Source organism: Wyeomyia smithii, chromosome 3 (genome assembly GCF_029784165.1).
Source record: "Wyeomyia smithii strain HCP4-BCI-WySm-NY-G18 chromosome 3, ASM2978416v1, whole genome shotgun sequence".
Lineage (NCBI taxonomy): Eukaryota > Metazoa > Arthropoda > Insecta > Diptera > Culicidae > Wyeomyia > Wyeomyia smithii.
This window is the reverse complement of record NC_073696.1, coordinates 28,213,139-28,240,668: the sequence shown is the minus strand read 5'-3', so window position 1 is coordinate 28,240,668 and position 27,530 is coordinate 28,213,139. Positions and strand designations below refer to the sequence as shown.

Genomic DNA, 27,530 nt, shown 5'->3' with positions numbered 1-27,530 from the left:
TTCTAACGTTTTTTAAATTTTCAAGACTCTAAGTCTTAACGTTTTAAACCTTTTTTAACGTTTTAATCGTTTAAAACGTAATTGAAGTTTTTGATTTTTTAACGTTCCTAACGTAATTAACGTTTTTATAGTTTTCAAGGACTTTGACGTTTTGAACATTCCTGACGTTTGTAACGTTTGTAACGTTTCTAACTTTTCTGTTTTTTACCGTTTTACAATTTTAAATTTTTCACAGCAAAAAGTTTTGACATTAAACCTCTCAGTTTTTTTGTTTTTACCTCGTCTCCGTTTGACATTCCAACTTTTAGACTTTTTGGCTCAAAGAACTTTTTACTTTCCGGCTTATTAACTTTATAAGTTTTTCACTGTTTTTAATTTTCGGTTCTTTCACCTTGATTTCATTTCAAAAACAATTATGTATTGATTTTTGGATATTCAAACTTTTGAACATTTTAATATTTTGATTGTTCAAGTTTTCGACATCTAAACCGTAATGTACGAAGTGCGAAAATTGGATAAGCGATACAAAACTCGATTCTAGAACTACGTCTTTAACGTTCTGCGATGGTGTAACGGAAACACATCTGACCGGAGATTGGAAGTTGTGGGTTCGAGTCCCACCTGCTGAACTATATTTTTCGTAGTTTCTACAATCATATTTTCAGTTAGTTTAATTTTCTATCTTCATTACTACATTTACTCCTTAAACTAAAAAAAGACATCTGAACCATCAAATTTTTTTAAATTATTGAATATTTTGATATTTTATTTCAAGACTTCATTCGACACTTTGATTTTTTTCCGTCGATATTTTGATGTACGTTCGTTTTTTTTTTGACCCTGTAACTATGCTTTTTCTGTTGACTAATTGAAAGTTTAAATTTCTGGTTTTTCAATCCCCTTCCTAAGTTTTAGATACTTTGCCTCTTTTACTCTTTCTATTTATTCACTTTTGAGCTCTTAGACTTTTGATTTTTTTGGCGTTTGACTCTCTGATTGTTTACTGTTATTGACTTTTTGACCTTTAAAGTTTCTGCTGTTGGTTTATTCCTTTCTAATGAATCAAAAAAAAAGTAAAGATATGGAGGATTGAACTTTTTGGCACTATAATTTTTTAACTATTTGTGTTACTTTATGACTGAATTTTTTTCCTTCTCTTTAGATTTAGATATTTGGCTCTTAGACTTCTGGACTTCTTAGTTTTTGGTCTATTCGTCTTTAAATTTATTTTTTCTCTGACCTTTTGACTGTACACTTTTCCGACTTCTTGTCATAGTTTAACATACTTTCTTTTTAACATTTTGACTAATTGGCTCTTAGGATTTTTCACTTTTTGACACTTCGACCTGAAATTCTAAATTTTTGACATTCAGAATTTTGAACTTATTTGATTTTTAACAACAAGGTATTTCTACTTCTGTCTTTTTTACTGTTTGATTTTCATACTTTGAATTTTTATATACTACCTCTTTGCTCTCTTGATTTTTTATCTTTGTGATTTTTGATTTTTCATTAGGCTCTTTTACTTTTCGTTTTTCCGATTTATTATCTCTTTGACTTAAAAACTTTTTGAAATTTGGATATTTTTTTTAAACTAACTTTTTCAACATTTTGGCATCGTGACTTGTAGAGTTTTTAATTTTTTGATTCGCTGTTGTTATTTGACTTTTTGGTATTTGGGCTCCTAAATTTTGTGACTCGTTGACTTTTTGACTTGAGCTTTTTCTTTTTTGTATTTTTGACTATTGTTTTTGATTTTGGACATTCTGTTTCTTTCTTTACTGACTCTTTGAGTGTTAGAAACCTCGACTGTTTGGTTTTTTGCCTTTTTGCATTTCCCTCTCTTGATTTTTTAACTTCTTAACTTGATGATAGCTTTTTACCTGTTTGGTTTTTGACTTTTTGACATCTAGATTTTTTAAGTTTTTGACTTCTAACTTTCTAACATTTAGATTTTTAGAATATTTAATTTTTTAATTTTTGACGTATTTTGCAATCTTACCAGATTACTGTTTAAATACAATCCGAATTTTTACTCGTTTATTCCGTTTCGGATATATAAAATTCTTGTAATACTGAATCACTCAATAACATTTTATTCTACGAAATTAATAACCAATTCATTATTGAACAATACCCAACATTTTAACGTTCGAATGTGGGAACCGAAACAATATCCAACAAAAACCATATTCCACAGCTCATTTATTTTACCCCAGGTTCAACATAACCTACCATTCGTGGAAAACCCGACCGTCGACCGTCCTTCTCAAAACACTTAAAACTCGCAACGGGGAAAACGGTGAAAACCCCGAACCGGCAGAGCCCACCAGTGCCGTGCACTCCGAATCGCGGCTAATCGAAGACAATTGAATCAGCCGGGTGGAAAACTTAAATAGGCTCGCTAGTTTGCAACACCAAACGAACGATGAAGGGCGCAACCATTAAAAAAGGCGGAGTAAGTGAGCACTTTCGCTGCTCTGATATTGAAATGACAATAAAAATGCGAAAGTGCGCCGCATCAAGAAGAGCTAAGGTTGAAGAACTGAATGCCCTTGCGATGGCCCCGGTTGTTTTGGCTAGCAACTTGGATGTTATTGCGAATCGGTTTTTTTTTAATGGTTCCAAGTACGGGCCGAGGACTTACAGGACACTAAACTTGTCCCGGTCTAAGTCGATTGGTTTGTTATTGAAAAGTGATTACAAGGATTCATTTCGTAGGGTTGCTGAGCAGAATTTTACCTTTTTCTCTCTTGGAGGACAATAACAAAAGAATAGAACTTCAAACGTTTGTTAAAGTGCTCGTTACTGCGAGTGCTTTTACTAACATCATTATAGGGCTCATATCACACGAATATTATTCAACCGTTAGAAATTAATCATCGCTGTTGGCGACTCTCCTTCGCGTGCTGTACTTTCAGCATATTATAATTTTCTTCACTACAACACCCGGTTGTCAGTCATTAACGTGGGTGAAACTAAAAGGTATCATTTGTTACGCGTGTATAATTTATCGTGTTGCTTCCCAGCATAAAGAAAGCATCTTTTTACGTTCGGTGGTATGCAAGCCACGAAACATAGTCCTGTCGGAGATGATGGGGCGGCATAGTGTGTCAACTCCACACGGTATGAAAATATTAGCGACACAAGTTCCTTCCGTTGGCTGTAGTTACGGTTCTGGTCTCGCCAGGTGGGCTGGAACTCTGCAGGTAAGATAGATGAAAGCCAAAGTAAGGAAGCTGTTATTCAACTATCTTTTGCACAAGTAGGAAGCACCTTTCGGTTCGCTATTTAATAGCCGCGAGCATTCCTTTCCTTGATACTGATAAATGATTGAGCGCAACTGGTAGCAATTGATCTTATTTTTTACTACGATAACCGGTACCAACCGAGCTACCAGGACGAGTGGTTGTGGTGATTCTCGTCCCTTCCCACGCCACACCGGGTAATATAGAAATGGCGACGTATATTGAAATGCGACGAAAGTACGCAGCTAGCAACCACGCGTCTCCAGCATGCCACCACGACGTGTGAATTTCGTGCGGTAAATCATGAAACGCCGTTTCCTAGCGAACTTTCATATTGCGACTAATAATACGTTCAAAGTTGCTGTTATTTGAAGGAGAAAACAGCTCTCACATTTAGCGCGATTTCCGGTCGAAAAGCCATACAAAGTTGATTCACCATTGCAACGAACGGAGTAGCTCTTATGTTTTTAATTGCAAGAGCAAATTTTCAAAAATAGACTATGCTGCGATGACGTTCACTCTGCCCATGTTTCATAACATTTTGATGGAAATTAATTGTTATCAAAACCATTCAACAGTTGCATCAATTGCCACCGTTTTTTTTCTGCAACCCCATTGATTGCAGTTACACGTGTTGCATGTTCGCGGAACCAATACTGGCCACCCATCAATCAATCGGTAGATAACATTAATCACATCGCTGTGCCAACACACATAAATATTCGTATTTGCAAAGTTTCACCGATATGATTGCCGTTGTGTAACATCTATTCTGTCGGCCTTTTTGTCAGCTTTTGAGTAGAAAAAAAAACAGAGCATCAGCAGAGGATAGTTTTAATTAAAAAAAGCCCCTCGCTGGAGGTTGATGCAGTGATGGCCTGCGTAAAGTTGCTGCAGCATAGCTGCTCAGTGAATGATTTAGTACTGGTTGGCAGTTTATAGCATATGTGATAATTTTTTCTGGTTTGTTCTATAACTCAATAATCGATTTGTGCCGAAAAGTGCATTCAAACAATCAACAAAAAGGGAACAAATCTTTTTCTTATCACATGATTTCTATCACAAAATCTTTATTGAACATTATTTCGATTCTTCATAACACAATCAAATTTTAAGTCTCTCTTTCGTATACCTTTGTAATAAAAAATGGTCAATCTTTACTCTTGAATAGCTCTTAAAATTATATTCACATGCTTTTGATTCAAATTGAAACTATTTCTCAACTAGTGTCTGGTTTGAAGAAACATAGAACAGAAGATTGTCTAAATATTCCATATCATATGAAAAACTGTATTTGTAACTGTGACATCAAAAACATCAAAATTGATGGCTGGCTCAACTCATAAAAGGCGGGTTTTCCAGACTTTATCAAACATTAAACTAATATTATAGACAGTTGTGACATTTAACTAACTTCGTTTGTTGAATTGTAACTTGTTAATTACTTCCAAAAAACAACATGCCGTCGTGTTCTGATCTAAACGTATAAAAATGCAGTTCTGTCTCTCTGTTTGATTCCTATAAACTTGAAAAGTACTGCACCGATCAGCATGAAACTAGTAGGTCGGTAAAGATGACAAGGATATTTCGAGGCCCTGCATTTTCTTTCCATACAAATGAAACACAAATTTCTGTACAATTCAAGAGCAAGTCAAGCAAATAGAATCAAATTTGTCATGGGGAAATATTGGGAGGCAAAAAATGTTTCTATGATGTTTTACCCTCTACCCAACTCTGGAAATCACAAATGGAACAGATATTTCAACCATGTTTTTCGGAAAACAGCCTAAAATAATCGGAATAATGAATAAAAGCCAAAACTCTAGACCATTATTAAATCCAAAATAGTAAATCAGTCAAAAATGGCCAAATACGGCCCAATATCGGTAATTCTAGAACCAGAATATTGCCCAGAGGCCGGAACATGACTCCACATGTAATTTTGAAATCCATTTCGACGACTTTCGGTGCTTGAAGAACAACCGAAAATGACCAAATGTCTTCAAAGTTGGATATTTTTGTAATTGGGATTATGCATAGCAGCCAAAAATCGATCATGGACAACATTTTGAACTTTTAAGATGGCGATTTGCGGTTTCTGGGAAACAGCCAAAAATGGCGAGGATGTTTTAATTCCGATAAAACCAATCATTTCCAATGATTTGTTTTTTAAGTTTGAACATATCCGACCAAATTTAAAATACAGTATAATGGGTGACAACTGAAAATTTAGATTTTTTTTACTGCTGTCGAAAAAGGTGAATGGACTTGAAGAAAAACTGATTAATTTCTGATCAAGACACATTCATTGTGAACTAACAAAATATATTGAACATTTAAGGTCCGCTACCGGTCTTCCAACGAAGCTTTCTTATGATGCCGAAACTAAAGCGTTGTACGGCCTTCAAGTCCGCTTTTCGAATGCATCACTTGATTCTACCAATGAACTGTCCGCAATTTTTTTATGTCCAGTTATTTTTGCACCGAAGGAATACAAAATCCCAAAAAAATCTTCGATTGGGCGACACGGAGTTAGACTCTTTGGGTTGCGTGTCTGGGGTACAAATGGAGTCCAGTGGTTGTCCAGGAACGTTTGTGTTTTATCTGGCTAAAACACATAATTTTCAACGGTATGGTGTTTTGAAGGAAATGAAATCATAATTTTGTTCAAACATTCGTTCCGGTATACATTTTGAATGAAAGCCAAACCAATAGGCTTGAACCATGATTTAGACAAAAAGGAAAAAGTCATTTTCTGTCCACTACTCTGGCAGGTTTTCCACTATCTTCCTGGCGGATTATAGTTGAGGTTGGCAGGAAATCATTTGAACAGGTTTAGGCATGCATAAACAAAACAAAAAACACTGACAAAAAGAGGAGAGAGAGCGCTTTCATGTACATACACTAAAGTCGCTTTTTACGCGGGGGATACGTGCCACGTAAAAAAACGTGCAAATTACGGAATCCGCGTAAGAAAACCGCGTAAAAAAATATGCGTAAAAAACGCGTAAAAAGCAACCTTAGTGTATTTTAATTTCTCTCTGAGCATGTTTGTTGTAAAGTAAGAGATCCTCTAAAAAATTCCAAATTTTTAGCTGTCTCCCGATGAGCAACAGATCTCCAATGAAAATCTATTTTTCGAATATCGTGTAGCGGTAGGGCTCAAAAGTTTCATCTTCTCGAAAAAAGTCCCCATGCAAAATTTCAGCTCGATCGAACATCGGGAACACGTGCCTCAACTCCGATAGCTCAACTTTTTGACCGATGAAAATAATGCACAGATAGTAGTTCATGAAATTATCGATATCGATTTTTTTTTGATGCCAACTGTGTTTGAAGTGTATGAAACTTCAAGATCTGGTGTTTATTCGAAAAAAAAATTTATACCAAAAAATCGAGCTTCTGAAACTCAGAAATTTTTAAAGCTGGGATTGAATATCAAAAGAAGGGTTGAAATGCAATCGATGGAATATTCATCACAATAGTGTTGTAACATATCCTATATTATGGTACGACAGTGCTAGTACATTATATGCGATATTCAATTAGGGTGGCTTATTTTCCATTAGGATGGTCTTTTTGTCAAAATTTTGAGAAAAATTAGGAAAAACCGAACTTGAAAGAAATATTAAAGGCAGTAGTATCCAAACATCTCTTTTAACACCATAGGACACTGTCAAATTTGACGCTTACTGAAAATCTAGCGTTTGAACGGAATAACGAATATGGAACACTTCATTTATCATTGCTAACATTTGATATGTGATTTTTCATTAGAGTAGCTCATCCGAGTGGATATCATTTAAAGAACATTGGCCGGGTTCAGGATGATATTTGTCGCTTTTGTAATATGGAGAGCGAGACATCGGAACATCTGCTGTGCAGTTCTGGTGGAATATTTAAACGCAGATCAAGGTTTCTTGGCAGTGGCTGTTCACAGCCCAAAGTAGGGTTTGCGATTCCGGGAACGATTTCCCGGGAATTGCCTTTTCCCGATAATACGATAAATAAATTAAGAAATATTTTCTTCGTCTCATGTCTTTTTTTGCTAGTGAGTTTACTAAAAGCGGGTAGTTGCTAGATTTTTTTTGTTTATTGACAAAAAATTTTGAAACCTGTAAATTGATTAAAAAAAATTGGAACCCGTAAATCAATGCGACCAGAAATAAATAAATTAATAAAACTCAGTCAGTGTAACTTAGGTCGTGGCCGCGATTTCACATTAATTACGAAGGCATTCAACTGCTCTAAAATCTGGCTGCCAAACACTCAGCTTTATCTTCAAAAAACTAAAAGTATTGGACTCTTCAGTGTCTTATGAAATGTAGCAAGAGCTGGAATCGGTGATTCAGAAGTATTTTAGAAAACAGACACCAGCCTAGATTCAGCGATTTTAAGAAAAGTTTTACAGAAGGGAACTACATAATTTGGGTCTAACGAAAAATTGTCAGCAGAACTGAGGCGATTGATAGACAATTGTTCAGGAATTTCTGATCGAACTTGAATAAATTTTGTTCTTCAATTGATAATTACATTGTTAACGATTGTTGGAAACTTTTTTTTAATTATCTTTAGTTTAAATCTCATTTTTGCTAACGATTTTTTCCTTTCCCGGTTCCCGGGATTTCCCGGAAAATGAGTTTCTTCATTCCCGTTTCCCGGGAAATCTATTCTTGGGAATATTGCAAACCCTAGCCCAAAGAGATTTGGTCTTTAAATCCTGGGAAGGTGATTGGCTTCATAAACCATATTTCACTTGACTGGGAGCGTGTCGGTGCAGGTACCTGATCACTCAACAATAGTGGTCATTGTATTTTGCAACGAGACACGTATAGTAATTGACTGGGATATATATTACAAAAGTACACATCAATGGACAACGTTATTCTAATTCCCTAACAAAAAAAATTATCTTTATCGATTGCATTCCAATCCATATTTTGATATTCATTTCCCTCTCCCAGCTGTAAGTCCCAGAAACTCGTTATTTTTTTTGTAAAAAATTTTTTCGAGGTAACACAAGATCTTGAAGTTTTATGCCTTTCTAACACATTTGGCATCAAAAAAATCGATATCGACAATTTCATGAGCTACTACCTGTGTATTATTTTCATCGGTTAAAAAGTTGAAACTTTGACCGCTTTAAGGCACGTGTTCCCGATGTCCGATCGAGCTGAAATTTTGCACGGGGACTTGTTTCGAGAATACGAAACGGTTGTGCTCTACCGTTAAACGATATTTGAAGGTCAATTTTTCATACTTCTGGCACTCTAATGAACAATTCACGCTTTAACCGTCCCACCGGTGACACTAGGTCATCAAAAAAGAGATATTTTTTGTCTAGGTAGTTAAAATTAGTGAAAAAATGAGACAACCACTTTGGGGATTATATTGATGGACCCCTCGGGCAGCAATGGGTCAAACGGTTGGCAATTCTGGATGTTTTCATTCATCTATTTTTCATGAATTTGTCGATAAATTCTCAATAAACTGAACGTCGTTCTAAAGAGAAATGAACGAACTTTTATTTTAATAGATAAAAATTGACCGCCATCTTGGATCTCGCCGTCGTCTCGTATTTAAAAAGAAAAACGTTTTTCTGAACAAGTTCGCAATCACCGATTTCATATTTGACACTACCATTGGAAGGCCGAGAAAAAAAGTTTCGAGATACATTCATTAAATATCCTTTCAAAAGCCCGCATGTCACCAGAGGGACGGTTTCAGTGAGAATGGCTCATATCAGAAAGTTTTTCTTGGAAATAGAGTCATAAATATCAGGTCATTTTTTATAATATCAACGTTGACAGTTTTCTTACAACATAACGAACAGTTTTGTTTCGATTGAAATGGAAAAGGATTTTTTCATACTATCACCAGAATAATGAAAAAATTGCAAGAAAAAAAAAATGTTTCTGTATTTAATATCTTCCAGATGGAATTTCCAGGAAGAATTTTTGCTACTCTCCAGTTATGCCATGAAACACTAACGACGATAATCTCGGTACGAAAACCTTCATAATTGCCGTTTTATTGTTTCAAACAAAGAAAATAGTTATAAACCAATTGTAAGAGCTTTTCAAATTCAAAATTAAGAAGACTCCACACTAGGGCGGTTCGATTTGTAGGGGATCAAAAAATCGCTTAGGCACATATGATTTTCGGATTCTAGGGACCAAAATAAGATACTTTGCTCAAAAAACCATACCTCTAAAATGAATTCTGATGTCCCTTGTACTAACGTGTAGGTACCCAAAATGTCAAATTTCAAAAAATCCTGTTTTGACCCATTTAGAGTGCCCCAATCGAGTCCAAATGTATGACCGACCCCCACTAACTTTGGAGGGCCGACCCACTCATGCTAGTGTTACCCCCCTGGGACCCCCCTAGGGGGTCTCCCATACAAAAATATAAAAAAATATCAAAAAATCACCATTTTTGGCACTTTATATGACAAAAATCAGTGAAATGGCTATTATTTTTCCGCACAAATGAAGTTTTCTTCTTTTTGTTTTTGGATTTTTGTTTTCTCCTGCTTCGCATGGGACACATTCCTTACTGTTTTTTGTTATTACACAAAACGCACTTCATTTTAACTATCTCTATCAAACTTTATCAAACGAACTTGTTTTAAATTTAAATACAATAACTATCTTTTCACTCTGACAATAACAACACTCCGTTGAAGTCAACTGGAACTTGAGCAAAAAGGGGCTGCCAGAAAAATATTTTGGTGGATACATAAAAAACCGTGTTGCTGTTTTGACTGAATTTCTCTCTGCGTCACTCTATCTATTCACTCTGAGTAGAACTAGTGTAGGTTTCGTATAGGATAGAAACGTCAACATAAATCATTCTACATCGTCCGCCAAAGAGTCAACACCTAAAATAAAAACCTGAAAGTGAAAGTGAAAATTGTTAAAGTCAAAATATATTCTTTTTAGTTTACAACGAACCCGCAAGATGAAATAGCAACAACATCATCAGCTATCGAAAACCCAATGAGTCATATACCCAAGCATGATGTTGCTGTTTTTGGTGTGTCTTCTGATTTGAATGATATTAATTTACCAACCGATCTGGATATCTTGAGATATTATTTTTACTTAAGCGAACGTGCAAAAACAGAACAAAAAAAGTTTTCATATAAACAATTCTCTAATCACGTAACAGATAGGTTGGTTGGAATTTGGGAAAAACTTGGTATGGAAATAATTTCAAAAAAATATGTTGCTGTTAAATTGAATAGATTGGTTGACAAATACCAAGCCGAAATTAAGAAGACGAATAGATACCTTTTAGTGTTTACCGGTACTCTGAACGAAATTTTTTATATTGGAGCATGTAAATGCGATTTGACGGCAGCTCAATGTAACTGCGGTTTGGTTCCAGAACGCCTCAAAGAGTTTATGCACGATCAACATAAACAGAGAAGACTAACAATTGATGCATTTCTGATGGAAATTGAAGGGCAAGGGACATCGTCATCAATGCCAACAGACGGAGATCCCGATGATACAACATACGTAGACGTACCGATGACGGTTGATGAAGATGTTATGAATAGAAGCACAAGTTCACAATACACAGAAAGATACGATTGTTTTAACTTTGCCTTGATGTGTGACAGATTTGGTGTGTCTGATAGAGTAGCGTCAGCATTGGCAACCAGTCTTTTCAAAGATTTTGAAATGAAAGATCAGCAAGGCGAACCTCTCATCATGGATAAATCGAAAGTTCGTAGAGAAAGAGAGAAATGCAGACGAATAGTGCTCCGCAAGAGGTTTGATGATTCCAGTTTAATAGCGTTTTCATTCGACGGCAGAAAATATGATACTTATACGAGAGAAAAAATTGATGGTAAGTATCATAGTAGGATGGTAAAAGAACGTCACCTTGTTATTTTGAGAGAACCGAATTCTCGATTGATTGGTTACGCAAGACTGGTAGAGGAAAGTGCTGAATACAAAACAACAAAATTGAATGAATTTTTCAACGATAAAAACATATCTCTGGATGCATTGATTGGCATATGCACTGACGGTGAGCCAACAAACACTGGCACACACGGTGGAATTATACGAAGATTCGAATTGCTGCTAAAAAGACCATTGCATTGGTTTGTTTGCCTTCTACACTTCAACGAACTTCCGTTTCGACATTTGTTTGGGGTTTTGGATAAATCATCCACCACTGGACCAACATCAACAACCGGGAAACTAAGCAAGCAAATTGAAAATTCTGAAGCTCTTCCGGTAAGTCATTGCTATCACTCATTTATTATAATTTTCTAACATTTTTAATGGTGAAATCATAATAAATTTCTTTAATTATCATATATTTTTAGGTGGTGAGCGACTTTCAGAGAATTGCGTTGGAAAATATGCCTCCTGTGGCAGAACAGCACGAATATTCCACCGATTCGCAGTACTTATACTACATGGCACATGCAATTTCTAATGGCGTGGTTTCTGTGGATCTGGCTAACATGAAACCAGGGAAGATTGTACATTCTCGCTGGCTCACCAAGGCCGCTAGATTATTACGATTATATGTGACAATGAAAAAACCACCTAAAAATTTAAGAATTCTGGTTGAATTTATAATTAAGGTTTATGTGCCAATGTATTTTAATATCAAGTATTACAGCTCTGTCGTGTACGGTAGTGTATTATTTTTCAAGTACATTACTTGGGCACAATTTCTGGAGCCAAATTTACGCACTGTTGTCAATCATGTAATTAAAAATAATCCATATTTTGCACATTCGAAAATATCTTGCTATCAATGTTGTTTGATGATAGGAAAGAGGTGCGCGACTCTGCTATCAAGAAAATTTTACGATATCGAGACAATGTTGAAGACCCATCGGAACTTAGAGAATATAAAAAACCAGATATAAACTTCCATTGCTTCGATTACACGAAAATGATCGATTTGACTGATAAAAATAACGTATTTGAACCACCATTAACGAGAATCATTCCGTATGAAACATTGATAGCATATTTAAATGAAGATGATTCACCATTTACTGATCCGCATATTCCATTACATATACAAGGAACGGAACAACACGTTCAACTGCTAGCTAGCGTTTCCAAACGAGTAATATCGGAAAATGTAGAGGCTGTTACGGAAATTGCCCAGTGTTGAAACCAAAAAAGACTTCAAACAATAATTTTTTAGTTTCTTTCCTATGTTCTGATCGAATAAATTTTTAAAGAGAAAACAAAAATCCAAAAACAAAAAAAAAACGTTTTTTTCCTAGAAACTTCATTTGGGCGGAAAAATAATAGCCATTTCACTGATTTTTGTCATATAAAGTGCCAAAAATGGTGATTTTTTGATATTTTTTTATATTTTTGTATGGGAGGGGTCCCAGGGGGGTAACACTAGCATGGGTGGGTCAGCCCTCCAAAGTTAGTGGGGGTCGGTCATACATTTGGACTCGATTGGGTCACTCTAAATGGGTCAAAACAGGATTTTTTTAAATTTGACATTTTGGGTACCTACGCGTTAGTACAAGGGACAACAGAATTCATTTTGGAGGTATGGTTTCTTGAGAAAAGTATCTTATTTTGATCCCTAAAATCCGAAAATCATATGTGCCTAAGCGATTTTTAAATCGACCCACCCTACTCCACACCCATACATAAAAAAAAAACATAGAAAACCGTCAGACGTCAAATTAAGGTTATCGCAAAGCTCTGAATAGAATAGAAGGCTACCAATACAGTTCGGTCTGTGCTACACTAAAGAAATGAATCGCAATTATTTCAGCGCTACAAGTGTCGGAATGAAGTAATTCGAAGCGACGGACGGAATGAGCGATCGTTCCTGGCTTTACACGTCAATAAGTGTGTTTGTTTTTTAATTTATTGATCGTTTACTTGTTGTGTGATAAAAGCTGAAGCTAAGTTTCAAGATAAAAAATTTTCATACATTTTCCATACGATTCCCTCAGACTCAGACATTAAAAAAGCAGACAAAATGATTATAAACGTACGATTATTGGCTAGCAATTAGAATGATAGGTAAAACTAAGTTGAATTTCAGTATATATCAAACCTGCGTTGCGATTTTACTATTCTACTTATTGTACTATTGAAAAATGTTTTGAACGCAGATTTTGACCGATCAGAGCTGAAAATAAGGCCAAATATTATCCAATATCGGATAGGAAACCTGAAATCGATCCCAGCCGCAGTTTTGATTTTCAAGAGGGTGATGTCCGGTTCCTTGAGCATCGGGCAGCAAATAATGACCAGCGGAATCAGAGTGATGGAGATCGATTTGGAAAGGTGGTATAGCGACAATTGTGTCCCAGAAACCTTCAACATTATTTTCGCATAACTTCAAGCCAATTAAACCACGCTTTTCTTCAGGGTATCCAATCTTTCAAAAAAAGTAGGAGGTTGCATTCAAGACACGACCGCATAGCTGACGTAGAACTTCGCACAAATGCAAAACAAATTTCGTTTGCTCGCTGTTGCGTGTTGCATTATGTTGCAACTGAGCAGGTGGGAGAAAACAAAATTCTGTTCAAGCGGATTGATTGAATCGACTTCAAATTATATCTGTAAAGTCCAATTATCCGCCTTGGCTAAGGCATTCTAACAGGGTAGTTTGCAACCTTTGAATTGCTCCGACAGTGGTGGAATAAAGCATTCTGACAACACACACTGAAAGGAACCGCGCTGCTGCTGAGGCATGTGACCCACTGGGCAAGTGATTTGTTTAAGCCGAAAGCAAATTCCAAAAGCCAGCTGATACTGACGCAACCCACTGCTGCTACTGCCACAACCCGCTATGTTACTGTCGCTGTGGGACTGTCTGTCTGGCAAACCTTCTATCGAAAACGCTCTCTTACAGCCGAAGGGTGCAATGAAAAAGGCTCTACTTTTTTGTTAAGTTGTGGTCCCCATGGCTCTGTGGTTAGCGATGTCGGTCGGCTAGCTCTCCCACACGGTTGTGATATCAGGTTCGATTCCCGATCGAGTCAAGAAACTTTTAGAGCTGGAAATTTTTTTTTTCGATTCCCGATCGAGTCAAGAAACTTTTCGAGCTAGAATAAAAGCTTTCAATCGATAACAACTGTATAATCAAACGATGAATTTCGAAAATCAACAGGTCATTGGAGAGATAAAATTATGTATAATTTGTGACCTGCTATTCATCATTTTTATTTTTTCTTTCTCTGACTAGCAAAAATTGATGAAAAGATTTAGGTACAGTCAACAGTAAAAGCACGGCACTGTGGGTAGTACCAGAATGTGGCTCTTGCTTTCTATTACACTTGCACTCGATGCTTGGTGCTCGTCTTCAGATCGGCACGCAACGCATTAGAAACAGCATTATACAGCGAATATCTCTTTCTTGGACTCTTTAACGGTTTCATGGAGCGTGGAAAATTGTTTGTTTGCCTTTCTTTGCTTTGTGCCTTCTTCTTGTATTCTAATTTTCGTTTGATATTTTACACGTTGCAATTGGTGTGGTAGTCATTCCACAGTGTAATCAAGGATGTCGTTTACAGGTGACTACATCGTAAGTTGATTTTAAGACTTCAGGCATAACTAAAAATCGTACGATACTCATCCAGATTTTTTTGTAAATTTCGAAACAGGCCTTCTTGAGATGAAACTCAACAGTATTTATTTTAGTTTGTCATCAAAAACATAAAACTGTAATTTTTTTATTTTTGCAAGTCTAAAAATGAACTGACGATATATTTTGTGTTATTTCTGAAGCTGATCGTCATGACATTATTGCAATGAGATTTCATGAATTGAACTGCACAAACAGCAGATCCTAGCGTAAATAAAGAAGCACTCTAATAACACTGTTTGTTCTACGTCACCATTTCATACAACCTCTAGGGCTGCATACATTGTATTTTTGTTTTTTTTTTCATAACTTCAGGATGCTCCTTGTCTACTATGTCGAAATCGCCTGTTTCGGACCATTCAAACAATTCGCGGCATGTTCTTTACTTATTAATTTCAGAGAATGTAAAATTTAATTTTTTTTTTCTGCAGTACAGGTCGGACTCGATTATCCGGAACATAAAAAAAAATTTCTTTCCGGATAATCGAGTTTACCGGATAATCGAATCACACAAAAAATACTTTAATTTTGCTTTTAACGAACATAAAATAAATATTTCTTTTCTTTATTTCACTTGTATGATGCAGTATGACAAGCAAAAAAAATAAATTGGACATAGAATATTTTCACTTAATTCGAACATGTTCCAAACATGCCGGAAGTAACTTAAATGGTAACAAATATGCCAGAAGGGATGGTAAAGGCAAAATTTCGGAATAAAAATTGAAAACGGACACCAAGAAAATGAAATTCCGGATAATCGAGTCTAAAATTCCGGATAATCGAGTCTCCGGATAATCGAGTCCGACCTCTGTACCTTTCAATTTTCGAAAACTAAAAAATAGAAGAATCCATGCGTTACTCTTTGCCAGAGTTCATAGCTTGTCTTTATTCTATAATTCAGTGTTTCTCCTGAAATTCGAAAAATATAAAAAATACAAGTTAAACGGAAAAAGGATCTCACGACTAGAAACACTCTTTAAAAAATCAACCTCAGCAATGAAAATTATGTTTGTTGGATTATGATAAACTGCCAAACATATCAACAAAATTTTATTTGAGACCAAAATGGGAAAACTGCATGGATTTTTATCTTCAACGTTCTTGTATCGATCTTCAAGTTTCAATTCATTCACAATTCGTTTAGATTTCCTAGTCTATATTTTTACCTGCAGTCTATTGAGATTATAGAACTTATTAAAATGCGAATCACATATAATTCTGTTTAGTTTGAACCCATAAACATAAACAAGATGACATATAATATGACGCATACATTCCATCAAAAAATATAATATGACATTTGTCCACCCCCACACAACCTTTCCCGTTTAAAAAAAATCTGTCCGTACACTCCTGCCCCACTGTGCCACATTTTCCCGCGCGCTGCAGAATGCACTGCTCTGCCCGAGTTTCACTGCTGCGCTGGTCCGAATCATGCAATCATGTTGCCACCAGCCAGTTCTGAGTGACAGCGCTGCAATTTCTGCAGCTGGCACGAAACGCCACCATTTAAAAGCCGATACAGGGCGGCGATTGCTCATTTTCCATATCACAGTCACACAGTTTTCCATCCAGCTGCAGCTGACTCCGTGCCTTGATATTGAGCCTTGGTCCCATGCAAAAAAAAAACACGCCTACACAAAGAACCCTACGTAAGTGTGCGATTTGTCGGGAAAGGGTTTGCTCGCCAGTTTCCCTCCCAGCAGGATCGGTGTGAACGACGCGACGGCCGACGTTGCTATCAAATACGATCGGGTTGAATTTCAGGTCAGAAAATATCTCAAGGCCGCTGTTACTCAGCTGAGTACGATGGAATGAAGTGCAATGTGTATTCATTGAGATAATCGAAACGGCGGCATTTGCTGGAAAATTAGAGCAATCAGTGCGTCTTGAACTGTCCTACAGATCAGACGTTTTTTCGGTTGCTTGTGAACTGGTCTTTGACTGCCTATAGCTTCAAAGTTTGTGTTTTGTCAGTGTGTCTTTTAAAGACTACCTGAAAGTTATTTCCCATCAGTCTTTCTCAAGACTACCTACTTTTGAATTTAACATTTGTTTTAACTTTTTTCGTATCACCTGAAATGGCTGGACGGAAAAAGAAACCTCGCATCGCTGCGGGGAGGAAAAGAGAGGCATCTCTTTCTGACACATCGAGTGTCTGTAGAGACAATCCTTTTGATATTTTGCCTGAGCAAGAAGCTGGTGAAATGGAAGTTATTAATAATGAAACTATACAAAATATAAAATCTTTAAAAAAGGAGAAAGTTCCACCTATCAAGGTAACTATTTCTTCTGAATTTAATATATTCAAAAAGGAACTTTCAACATTTGTTTCTGACGTTAAAGTTACCTATCAAATTGGCCGTAGAGGTGAATGTCGCTTATTAGCCGACTCAGTAAAGGGTCGTGATCGTCTTGTTCAGTATTTAACTGACAAGACGTACAATTTTTTTACATATGACACCAAGAACGCCAAGCCGTTCAAGGTTGTCTTGAAAGGTCTCACCAACGATCAAACCGTTGATGAGATCAAACTTACTTTAACAGAATTACTTGGCATAGCCCCTACCCAAGTAATTCTAATGAAACAAAAATCACGAGGCGAAAACAGTCAGAGAACTGGAATTTCCCTTGTTAATTATTTAATTAATTTTAACCGCAATGAGGTTAACAACTTAAAATTTTTTGAAAAAGCACATGCTTTGTATAATGTGCGTGTAAAGTGGGAAACTTATAGGAAGTATGGCGGAGGTGAAAAGCATATCACCCATTGCCGTACTTGCCAACGTTATGGCCATGGTTCCAAATTCTGTAACATGGACCAAAAATGTCTTAATTGTGGAGACTCTTCTCACAAAAAGGACACATGTCCTGTGAAAGAGAGTAAAAATTTTCGCTGTGCGAATTGTAACGGCAACCATATGTCAAATTTTTATCAATGCTCAGTCCGTTTAGCAATTGTTAAGGCAAGGCAAGGTAAACAAAATTCAATTTCTCAATTAAAACCAACTTCAAAACAAAATTCTCCAAGCGTACCAGTGACGCATAGTTTACCTACTCCTTTGCATACCCGTTTAACTTATGCACAGGTTACAGGTAGTTCGAACATTATACCGCCTAGTGTTGGTAGTTCGAAAATGACCGTTAATATGGGTAAGCAAAACACGCTAGAAAATAATTGTACACCTATCACTCCAGCTAATATTGCTACCGAAAATATTTTTTCTAATGTCAACTGCCTGGGGCCTATTACGGCAGGTAAACTTTCTTTTTTGCAACAGGCAATGTTCGATCTTATGAACGCCATGTTGCAGGCAAAATCAATGTTTGGAGCCATTCAAATAGGCACAAATTTAACTATTAAAATTGTTTCTAATTAAAAATTTAGCAATGATTTTAAATAAAACAATTAAAATATTAAATTGGAATGCTCGCTCATTGAAGGCAAATGAGAATGAGCTTTTTAATTTTTTAACAGTAAATAATGTGCATATTGCAATTATTACTGAAACATTTTTGAAACCTAACATAAAATTAAAATATGATCCCAATTACGTGGTTCATAGATATGATAGGATTCAGGGTTCCGGCGGTGAAGTTGCAATTGTTATTCATCGACGAATCAAACATCGTGCTCTTCCCCATCTTGAGACGAAAGTTATTGAAACTTTGGGAATTGAAGTTCAAACTGAACTTGGGATTTTATTTATTGCCGCAGCATATTTACCATTTCAATGCACACGCGAGCTCAAAAATTATTTTAAAGGTGATTTACAAAAACTCACCAGAAATCGTTCGAAATTTTTCATAATCGGCGATTTTAACGCTAAACATCGTTCATGGAATAATTCTCAAAGTAATTCCAATGGCAAAATTTTATTCAATGATTGTTCTTCAGGATACTATTCTATTTTGTCTCCGAATAGTCCTACATGCTTTTCTTCTGTAAGAAACCCTTCAACAATTGATTTGGTGCTAACAGATCAAAGCCATGTATGTAGTGATTTGATCACACATGCTGACTTTGATTCTGACCATCTTCCAATAACTTTTTCTTTATCACATGAATCAGTTTTAAACCCTATGAGCTCTGTTTTTAATTATAACAAGGCTAATTGGGAAAGATACAAAACTCATATTGAGAGAAATTTCAATAATGAGCTTGATTTGCAAAACGAAGTGAATATTGATTCCGCTTTGGAAGCATTAAAATGTGCAATTGTTGATGCCAGGAATTATTCTGTTCCAAAGGCTCAAGTGAAATTTGATTCACCAATAATTGACGAAAATCTTCAACTTCTAATTCGTTTGAAAAATGTCCGCAGACGTCAATATCAACGTTCTCGTGACCCTGTTTTTAAAACTATTTATAAAGATTTACAGAAAGAGATTAAACATAGATTTACTCTTCTGAGAAATCAAAATTTTGAGACTAAAGTTGAAAAATTGAAACCATATTCAAAACCATTTTGGAAGCTGTCGAAGATTCTTAAGAAACCTTCAAAGCCTCTTCCAGTTTTAAAAGATGGTGAACGTTTTCTTGTATCCAATGAACAAAAGGCTCAAAGACTTGCTCAGCAGTTTGAGAGTGTTCATAACTCAAATTTGAATTTTGTGAGTCCAATTGAAAATGAAGTCACACGTCAATTTGATTTAATTTCTTCCCAGAATTTTTTACCTGCAGAAATAATTGAAACTAACTTGAATGAGATTAAATCAATTATTAAAAATTTCAAAAATATGAAAGCACCTGGTGACGATGGAATCTTTAATATACTAATCAAACATCTCCCTGAGAGCACAATGGAATTTTTAGTGAAAATTTTCAATTGCTGCTTCAAAATTGCATATTTTCCCAAATTATGGAAAAATGCAAAAATTACTCCCATTTTAAAACCGGATAAGAACCCAGCTGAAGTTTCAAGTTATCGACCAATCAGTTTGCTTTCTTCAATAAGTAAACTGTTTGAGAGAATTATTCTTAACAGAATGATGTCACACATCAACGAAAATTCAATTTTTGCAAATGAACAGTTTGGATTTCGCCATGGGCATTCCACAACTCATCAATTGCTCAGAGTTACTAATATGATACGAGCTAACAAATCTGAAGGTTATTCCACCGGAGCTGCTCTTTTAGACATAGAAAAAGCATTCGACAGTGTTTGGCATAAAGGTTTGATTGCGAAATTGCAAACTTTTAATTTTCCAATTTTCCTAATCAAAATTTTAAAAAATTATCTTACTGATCGAACTCTGCAGGTTGTCTATCAGAATTCAAAATCTGATAGATTTCCTGTCAGAGCAGGTGTACCTCAAGGTTCAGTCTTGGGTCCAGTCCTGTACAACATATTCACTTCAGATCTTCCTGATTTGCCTCCAGGATGCACAAAGTCATTGTTCTGCGATGACACAAGCATTTCCGTAAAAGGAAAAAGTCTTCGTGTCATATGCAGTCGATTGCAGAAAAGTTTAGATATTTTTTCTTCCTACTTGCAAAAGTGGAAAATCTCTCCCAATGCTTCTAAAACTCAAATGATAATTTTTCCGCATAAGCCTAGGGCTTCTTTCCTCAAGCCAAACAATAATCACGTTGTCAAGATGAATGGGGTTATTTTAAGTTGGTCCGACAAGGTTAAGTACTTGGGACTGATTTATGATAAAAAACTTATTTTCAAAGAGCACATTGAGAGTATACAAGCCAAGTGCATCAAATATACGAGATGTTTATATCCTCTCATTAACAGGAATTCTAAACTTTGTTTAAAGAACAAACTTTTGATTTACAAACAAATTTTTAGACCGGCAATGCTTTATGCTGTACCGATCTGGTCAAGTTGCTGTTCAACAAGGAAGAAAACGCTCCAAAGGATTCAGAATAAAATTCTGAAAATGATTTTGAAGCGTCCTCCTTGGTTTGGTACACTCGATTTACATAGACTTACTGGTGTTGAACCATTAGAAGCTATGTCAAATAAAATTATTAACAATTTTCGACAAAAATCGTTGCAATCCTCAATTGCTACGATAAGCTCACTTTATAGCCAATAAGTTAGCAATTAAGTTAGTTGTAAGTTTACTTCCTCTTTTCTGACAAGTAGGTTTAAATCCCTACGAATGATAAGTCCTAATTGCGAAAGCAAACAAATCTTAACAATTAAAATTACAAATTTCTAACAGTGTTGAGAAGTCACCATTTGTGATTGGACACACATACTCATTATTTACTAATATTTATCATAAATACTTAAGCTACTAACAATTCCCCCCTTAAAAAAAAAAAAAATAGAGCATGTGCAAATTGAAATCAAAAGTTGAAAAGCAAAACCTCATAAATAGATGGGGCGGTTGAAGAAGTAAACAAAGACAGTAACTAATTATTTTGCAATCTAATCATTCAAAGTACAATTTGAGTTGTTTCAGCGACGGAAACGGATACCCTACTACACTGTCGTCACAAAGCCAAACTAAGAAATCATTAGTAAAACCAACAAGATAAACATCTTCGAACTTACTCCGACGGTCGGGACGGTTTCACGATAAAGTTGCATTCGCATATCGTAAAGTCCTCAACATCGGCCATATCGGTCATTCTACCGCCACGTGACCGAGGCACTTTGAGCTTAGCCAGTCGACGGCGAAGGTGGGTGTTGTGTTTCCTGCCGTCACTACCACCCCCGCCACCACCCGTTCGATCCTGGTGCTCCATATCACCACTGACGCATCAAATAAAAAAAATACTTTTGCTTTTTAATTTGCGCCTCTTCTACGTCACTACCACTGAAATGCCGTTGTCAACAGTGAGCCCGAAAAAAATAACACACCAAATCTCTTAACTATCCTCTGTGTGAACGCAGACACATTCTTCGGCATCAACGACTTTTCCGGCTAATGACCAAAGCCAATATTTGAACAACTCTCCGCTCCGGAGTGGAATTGAGCTGGACAACCAGCGAACCAGCTGCTAGCGTATGTATGTGGCAATTTGGCCACTTCCTACGTATCCGACAGAGCGCCCTTCCGAGGACGAGAACAGCTTTTTGACTGCAGCTACTGCCGCCAGTAGGCCAGCAAATGACGCTGGCTTTAAGATTCGAGCTCAGCCGTGCGGCTCGGTGGCTGTCCGACACCCAATTTGACGCTTTGGCATCCTAAAACGCGGGAAAAACAAACTTCCGCGCCCTGCCGTCGTCGTCATCATCATCATCATCGCCGAAACACACCGTCCGTATCTGTATAGCAACCGGCAGCATTGTGCTCTTCTGTTGATTATTGCCTTGCAGGCTGACGTGACGAGTCGTGGAAAGCCTGAACTCACCACAACCGGGAATTGCCTGACGATGAAGGTTTTTCGTTTGGAGGTTTTTTTCGCTATTTTGGCAGCATATTTTTTTCATGTTTGCCGTTCCCATGTCAGTTTCCACACTTACTGGTATTTTCCTTCTAGACAAGTGATGATTTGTGACTATAATGTTACGGTCGCTGCACAGTGGGTGAAACGATAAATAAATTACTTTTTTTTTTTAATTTGACCGCCTTCTAGCAGTGCTCAAATTCAATTTTTCAATCTAAAAATTATTCTAAATAAAATGGAAACCAACCTCAACTAGATCCCACTGTACCTTCCGCTATTAACAGTCAACAAAACGTGAACACAAAATTGTAACTATTGCACCGACTTGTATCGCAGTAAAAAGAAAACGCCACCAAGTTCTAGGTTACGGCAACACCCAAACAAACGAAACAAAAATTCATCCTAGGTTAGGCTTCCACCAATCGCACCGAGTCGAGCGGACGAAACCGAATTCAATAATAAATTTTTCGAACTATGAGAAGTACATACGTTTGTTGGGAACCCAGTAATGTATGCATATTGAATTTATTACTTTTATTGGAAAGGTACCTCCCCACAGTCGAGTTCCAGAACGCTGCGCAGTCTGTATTCGTATATTCACGTCATCGTTTGAAGGTGAGGATTTTTTCGTTCGTTTGATGATAGAAAGTGAAAATGTATGATTCGGTGGTTATGCCTAAGCGTACCGTCCTTTGTTCCAGCTATTTTGCTCGCAACGTAGGTTTGACATAGCCCGGGGTAACAGTTTTTTCATTGTTATTATTATTCTTCGAAACAGCAGCTCCCGTACACATCGTTGGTGAATTAAACTGTTTTGACATGTTATTCATTTGTGCTGGTAAAAGTTCGATATATTGTGCTAAAAATAACTGGTAATAATTTTGCTGTATGGCGAAAATAAACCGTCGACCGTCGCTGCTGAGTTAAATTACAACTACAAAAATAGCTGATCGCGAAGAACGTCAGTGGGTTATTGGTTGAGCGATGAAGCATTATTCATTATGTCAGCTTTATATGCATTCTAGTGAGCTGTGTCATACGCTTTCACCGTTCCGCTTCGAACTTAAAACTGTTATACGGGGGTTGAAACTTGCGAGCTAATTTATCTGACCTATTAATCAATTTTTTCCAAAGAATTGTTTTTTTTTAACGAATTGTAAAAAATATTTCGTAATACATACTAAGAAATGGATCAGTAAGAAACGAATTAATTATCATTTCTTAGGCTTAGAATGCATTTTTACTTATCAACTAAGCTAAACTAATTTCATTCCAGAAGATGGCCCTTGAATGTATGCCTGAAACTATAGTATATTTCCAGAAATTATTGGCCTTTCGGTAGATTGGACCCCTAGGTTGAAATAAACAGGTGCTTTATCTTGGAAAGTATGACTTTTTTGGATTTTTTGCGTCAAAATCGCAATTTTCGTAGCGCTAAAACCATTCGCGACAAGTTTTTCTCCTTATACAGCCTTCACCCTATGTTTGTAACAGGCTGCATTTTGATGAAATATAACGACATGTTTGTCCGGAAATAGTAGGAGAAAATGCGTTTTTAGAGAGGCGTCCTGTTCGAAGTAAAATTGACAGTTTTTGGGGTGATATGATCAACTGGGTACGGATAAATAAAGGATTAACTACAAAAAGCATGGCAGGCAATTCGGGATGGATTATTTATTAGTTTTACGCTCTTTTAAAATATCGGAAGTGTTTCCCCCGGTTATCATTGTTCTTTTACATAAAGACCCAGTCATTTATCTCCAAAATGTCAAAGGGCACACACACATTGACACTGACACCCAAACGTTGACACTAGCACTAACACTAACACTGACACACACACGCTAACACAATCGCACTCACGCTCACACACACACACTCACATACTCACACTCACACACTCACACACTCACACAAACACACACACACACATTGTGGAGTGCACATTGCACAGTGGGGAATCGCTGGCCATCAGCCAAAAAAAAATTTTTTTTCGTTAGCTGTTTCATAATATTTTTCCTTTATTGCTATAACATTCAAGTGTCTAAACCCAAAATTTGGGCGCAATATCATTAAATCTGAATTTTTTATGACTTTTCAAAGCTTGGCGAACTGATGTATTTTGTCTTTTTTTGAAAAAAAGTACATTACTTTGAAACGCTCTGTAGTTTCAATGATAGCTTGGATTTTTTAGACGTCAAAGAAAAAGTTGTTGTAAATATTGTGCAAAACAAACCCTTTCCATTAGATATTGTAAAATTTGGTCATAATAGGCCTGACACTAGAAAAAAAAATTTAAAAACGTAATTTTTTGTAAAAAAGTAGCTTAAAAGTTTAGTTGCCGCAGTTTGCCACGGTTGTGACTACATTCAAAATTTAGGTAAAAACGTGAGCTTTCAATTGCATACTGTCCACTGCTGCGCAAAACTGCGCAAATTGTCACTTTAGTGAAAAAAGCGATAGCGGTTTTTTTCCTTTTTTTTTGAGGTTAAAATTTCATCCAGGATTAATTTTAATCATAACTATGAAAAAACAAAGAACTTTCGTCCCCCTTTGCATCTTTTCCTATTCATTTAGAACGTTGTGTCATTCCAGTGTCTTGGTTTTCAAATTCATAAATTCGTTGAATTTTATTATGGAGCTTTCAACTTTAGCGGCACCACCTAATTCAATGTCTAGTAAGTTGTCAATTCATGGTGTTATACATGAATTTAAATGTCCTCTTTCAACCATAGAAACCGGGTTAGGAAAATCACATATATATGAAACAAAAAAACATCGAAAATTACTAGAAGAAATGGAAATTGCAGCGAAAGATATTTTTCCTGCTGATAAGTATAATTAACTTCAAATTTTCTGGAAACAATTCAACACGAGATTTAAGCGATCACAGCGGAAGATGATGATGATTTTTTCAATTTGTAAATAGTTTGTATTACTTATGTTGTTTTAGTTTATTAAAAAAATATATAAAAAAATATAGTTTAAAAAAAAATAAAATTATAAAAAAATATGTAGGCAAAATTCGTTTAGTTCGAGGGGTCGTCCATAAATTACGTATATTTTCAATGGGGAGGACGCCCGGTGGCCCTACTTGTGGTCAAAGATCATATAATTCTATAAAAAGAGAAAAAAGTGCCAAAATATATCAAAAATTGGATTTCGTGCTTTATGGACGGCCCCAAACAAAAAATTGATGCCAAATTCGTGTTCAGCGCCCCAAAATTATAAATACCATATACAAAATATATATAAATACCAAGTTTTTGTCGCATTTAACGACACTTTTTTGCTTGGCCAGCCTTTGTATGGAGTCGCCCCACTGTGCAGTGGGGCGACTCCATACAAATGCTGGCCAAGCAAAACAATGTCTTTAAATCATTGAAAATACATGGTTATTATGAAATTTTGGGACGCTGAGTCCGAATTTGATATTATTTTTGCATGAAAATGCATATTTTTGGTGCTAGTGGAATTTTAATTTTTTTATATATACAGTGATCACTCGATTATAGCTCACCCTGATGATTTTTGGCGTGATAAAATAGGGAAAGTGATAAAATCGGGAATTTTTTTTTTTTTTTTTTTTTATTGAAGATGTTAAATCATTAACTAAATACGTAAAATCAGCGAATTTAATTTTTTTTGGAAAATATATCTGTACAAACATATGAAAAAAGCTGCAGTTATTTTTTCATAAATCGATATATCTGAATAATGACAAAAGATAGAGAAAAGTTGTCAAGGGATGAATTTGAGAAAACTGTCTGAGCTTTTATAAAAAATATTTTAAAAATTCAATTTGAGATCCTGTACTGAGAAAAAATTATAAAAAATCGATCATCACTATTTTTTTAAAACATTTTTTTAGATAGATAAGTCAGTTGCCTAAAACTTTTCTGAACAAACCTAAAAAAATAAAAAACCTAAAAAAAAAGATGTGAAGTTGCAAATAAATCACAATTAAGTTTTTTATTCGTTCATGTTTTTGTTTGAATTGGTAAATTGAATTACTTGTTTTTTTGTAGCGCAGTACCATCAGCAAAATATTAAATGTTCTCACAACACTAAACTTTGCCTAAGACAGCATGCTGATATCTCTCACATATTGCAACTAGAAAAATCTTAAAGTATAAATAACGATTTTTAATGCCTTCTCATAGAAAACTTTATGTTGCTTGCAATATGTAAGAGATAGAAACATGATGTCTTCTGTAAAGTTTCTTGTTTTGAGATCACCTAATACTTTGCCTAAGACACCAAGCGTCTATCTTTATCTAATGAAAAAGTAAATATTCTATCTTACTTTTAGGAGGATTGATCACCCAGCTTTCTATATCAAAAGATGCGTTTTCAAATATATCGAAACTTCTTCGAACATATTATACGGTTATAATAAACATTTGTATCACTATTCAATTATTCGCACGATAACAGCAAAATGTAACATTGTGCATCGGTTGAATTTTTAATGTAAACTGCATCCAGAATGATACACAGAAATATGAAAAATATCTTAAATATTGAAGCGTAATAGAAAATCAGTTCACCCTGACATTTTTTTAATGAAATGTTTTATGATGATAAAATCGGGTGAAAAATGTGATAATATCAGGGGCGGATAAAATCGGGGGCAGATAAAATCGGGGCAGATATAATCGGGTGATTACTGTATATTATATGAGGAAAATTTTACGTCGATTCCAATGTTTTGCAAAATAAAATGCATGATGCTTGAAATACTTTCATATGCCATAAAAAAAAACGTAAAAATATCATTCAGTTATAGAAAATAAAAAAAAATATCAATTGAAAAATATGCTTTGTGTTGAAAATCACTTATGTCTTTTTTTTTTTTTAAGTGACTATATTACATTACTTTTTTCATCGCATTCTTCTTTTTGTTCACTTCCACCTTCATATTCATATTTGTGTTCATTTTCAATACAGTTTTAATACATTCAAGAAAAGTTTCCAAAATGCAGTTTCTAAAGTCAAAATGATAATTCACTATTAGCATTGTAGAAATTAGCAGGCGTGTCATTATGTCTTGGTTTGGGTTTACACGATTATTTTTACATGTGACTGATATGATACAAACTTAAAACATGGTTTTGGTACTCAGTGATCCAATGATTAGTTTTTGATACTGCGTTAAAAAACGGAATATAGATAAGTTTACCTTGTAAATATGAAAATAGTGTGATCAATTATACTGAAACATGTTTGAAAACGTTGTTATTATCAAACTCATGCGAGCCATTTGTTATTCTGTTGACGGTTTGCAGTGTACAATTTAAATTTAAATTTATGAAATC

The 27,530-nt window shown here is 35.6% G+C and overlaps 1 protein-coding gene across 2 annotated transcripts in view; it reads right to left on the bottom strand.

Annotated features, from left to right (window-relative positions):
• LOC129730066 (trichohyalin) overlaps positions 1 to 27,530 on the bottom strand; it is a 106,460-nt gene that overhangs the window by 22,199 nt on the left and 56,731 nt on the right. The window contains exon 1 of one of the 2 annotated variants that reach the window (XM_055689087.1): positions 21,374 to 21,944. The exons of the other annotated variant lie outside the window; for it this stretch is intronic. Coding sequence (XP_055545062.1) covers positions 21,374 to 21,567 — 194 coding nt within the window. The 5' untranslated portion in view covers positions 21,568 to 21,944. Of the gene's footprint in view, positions 1 to 21,373; positions 21,945 to 27,530 lie in introns of those variants that run through there. 2 annotated transcript variants of the gene reach the window in all.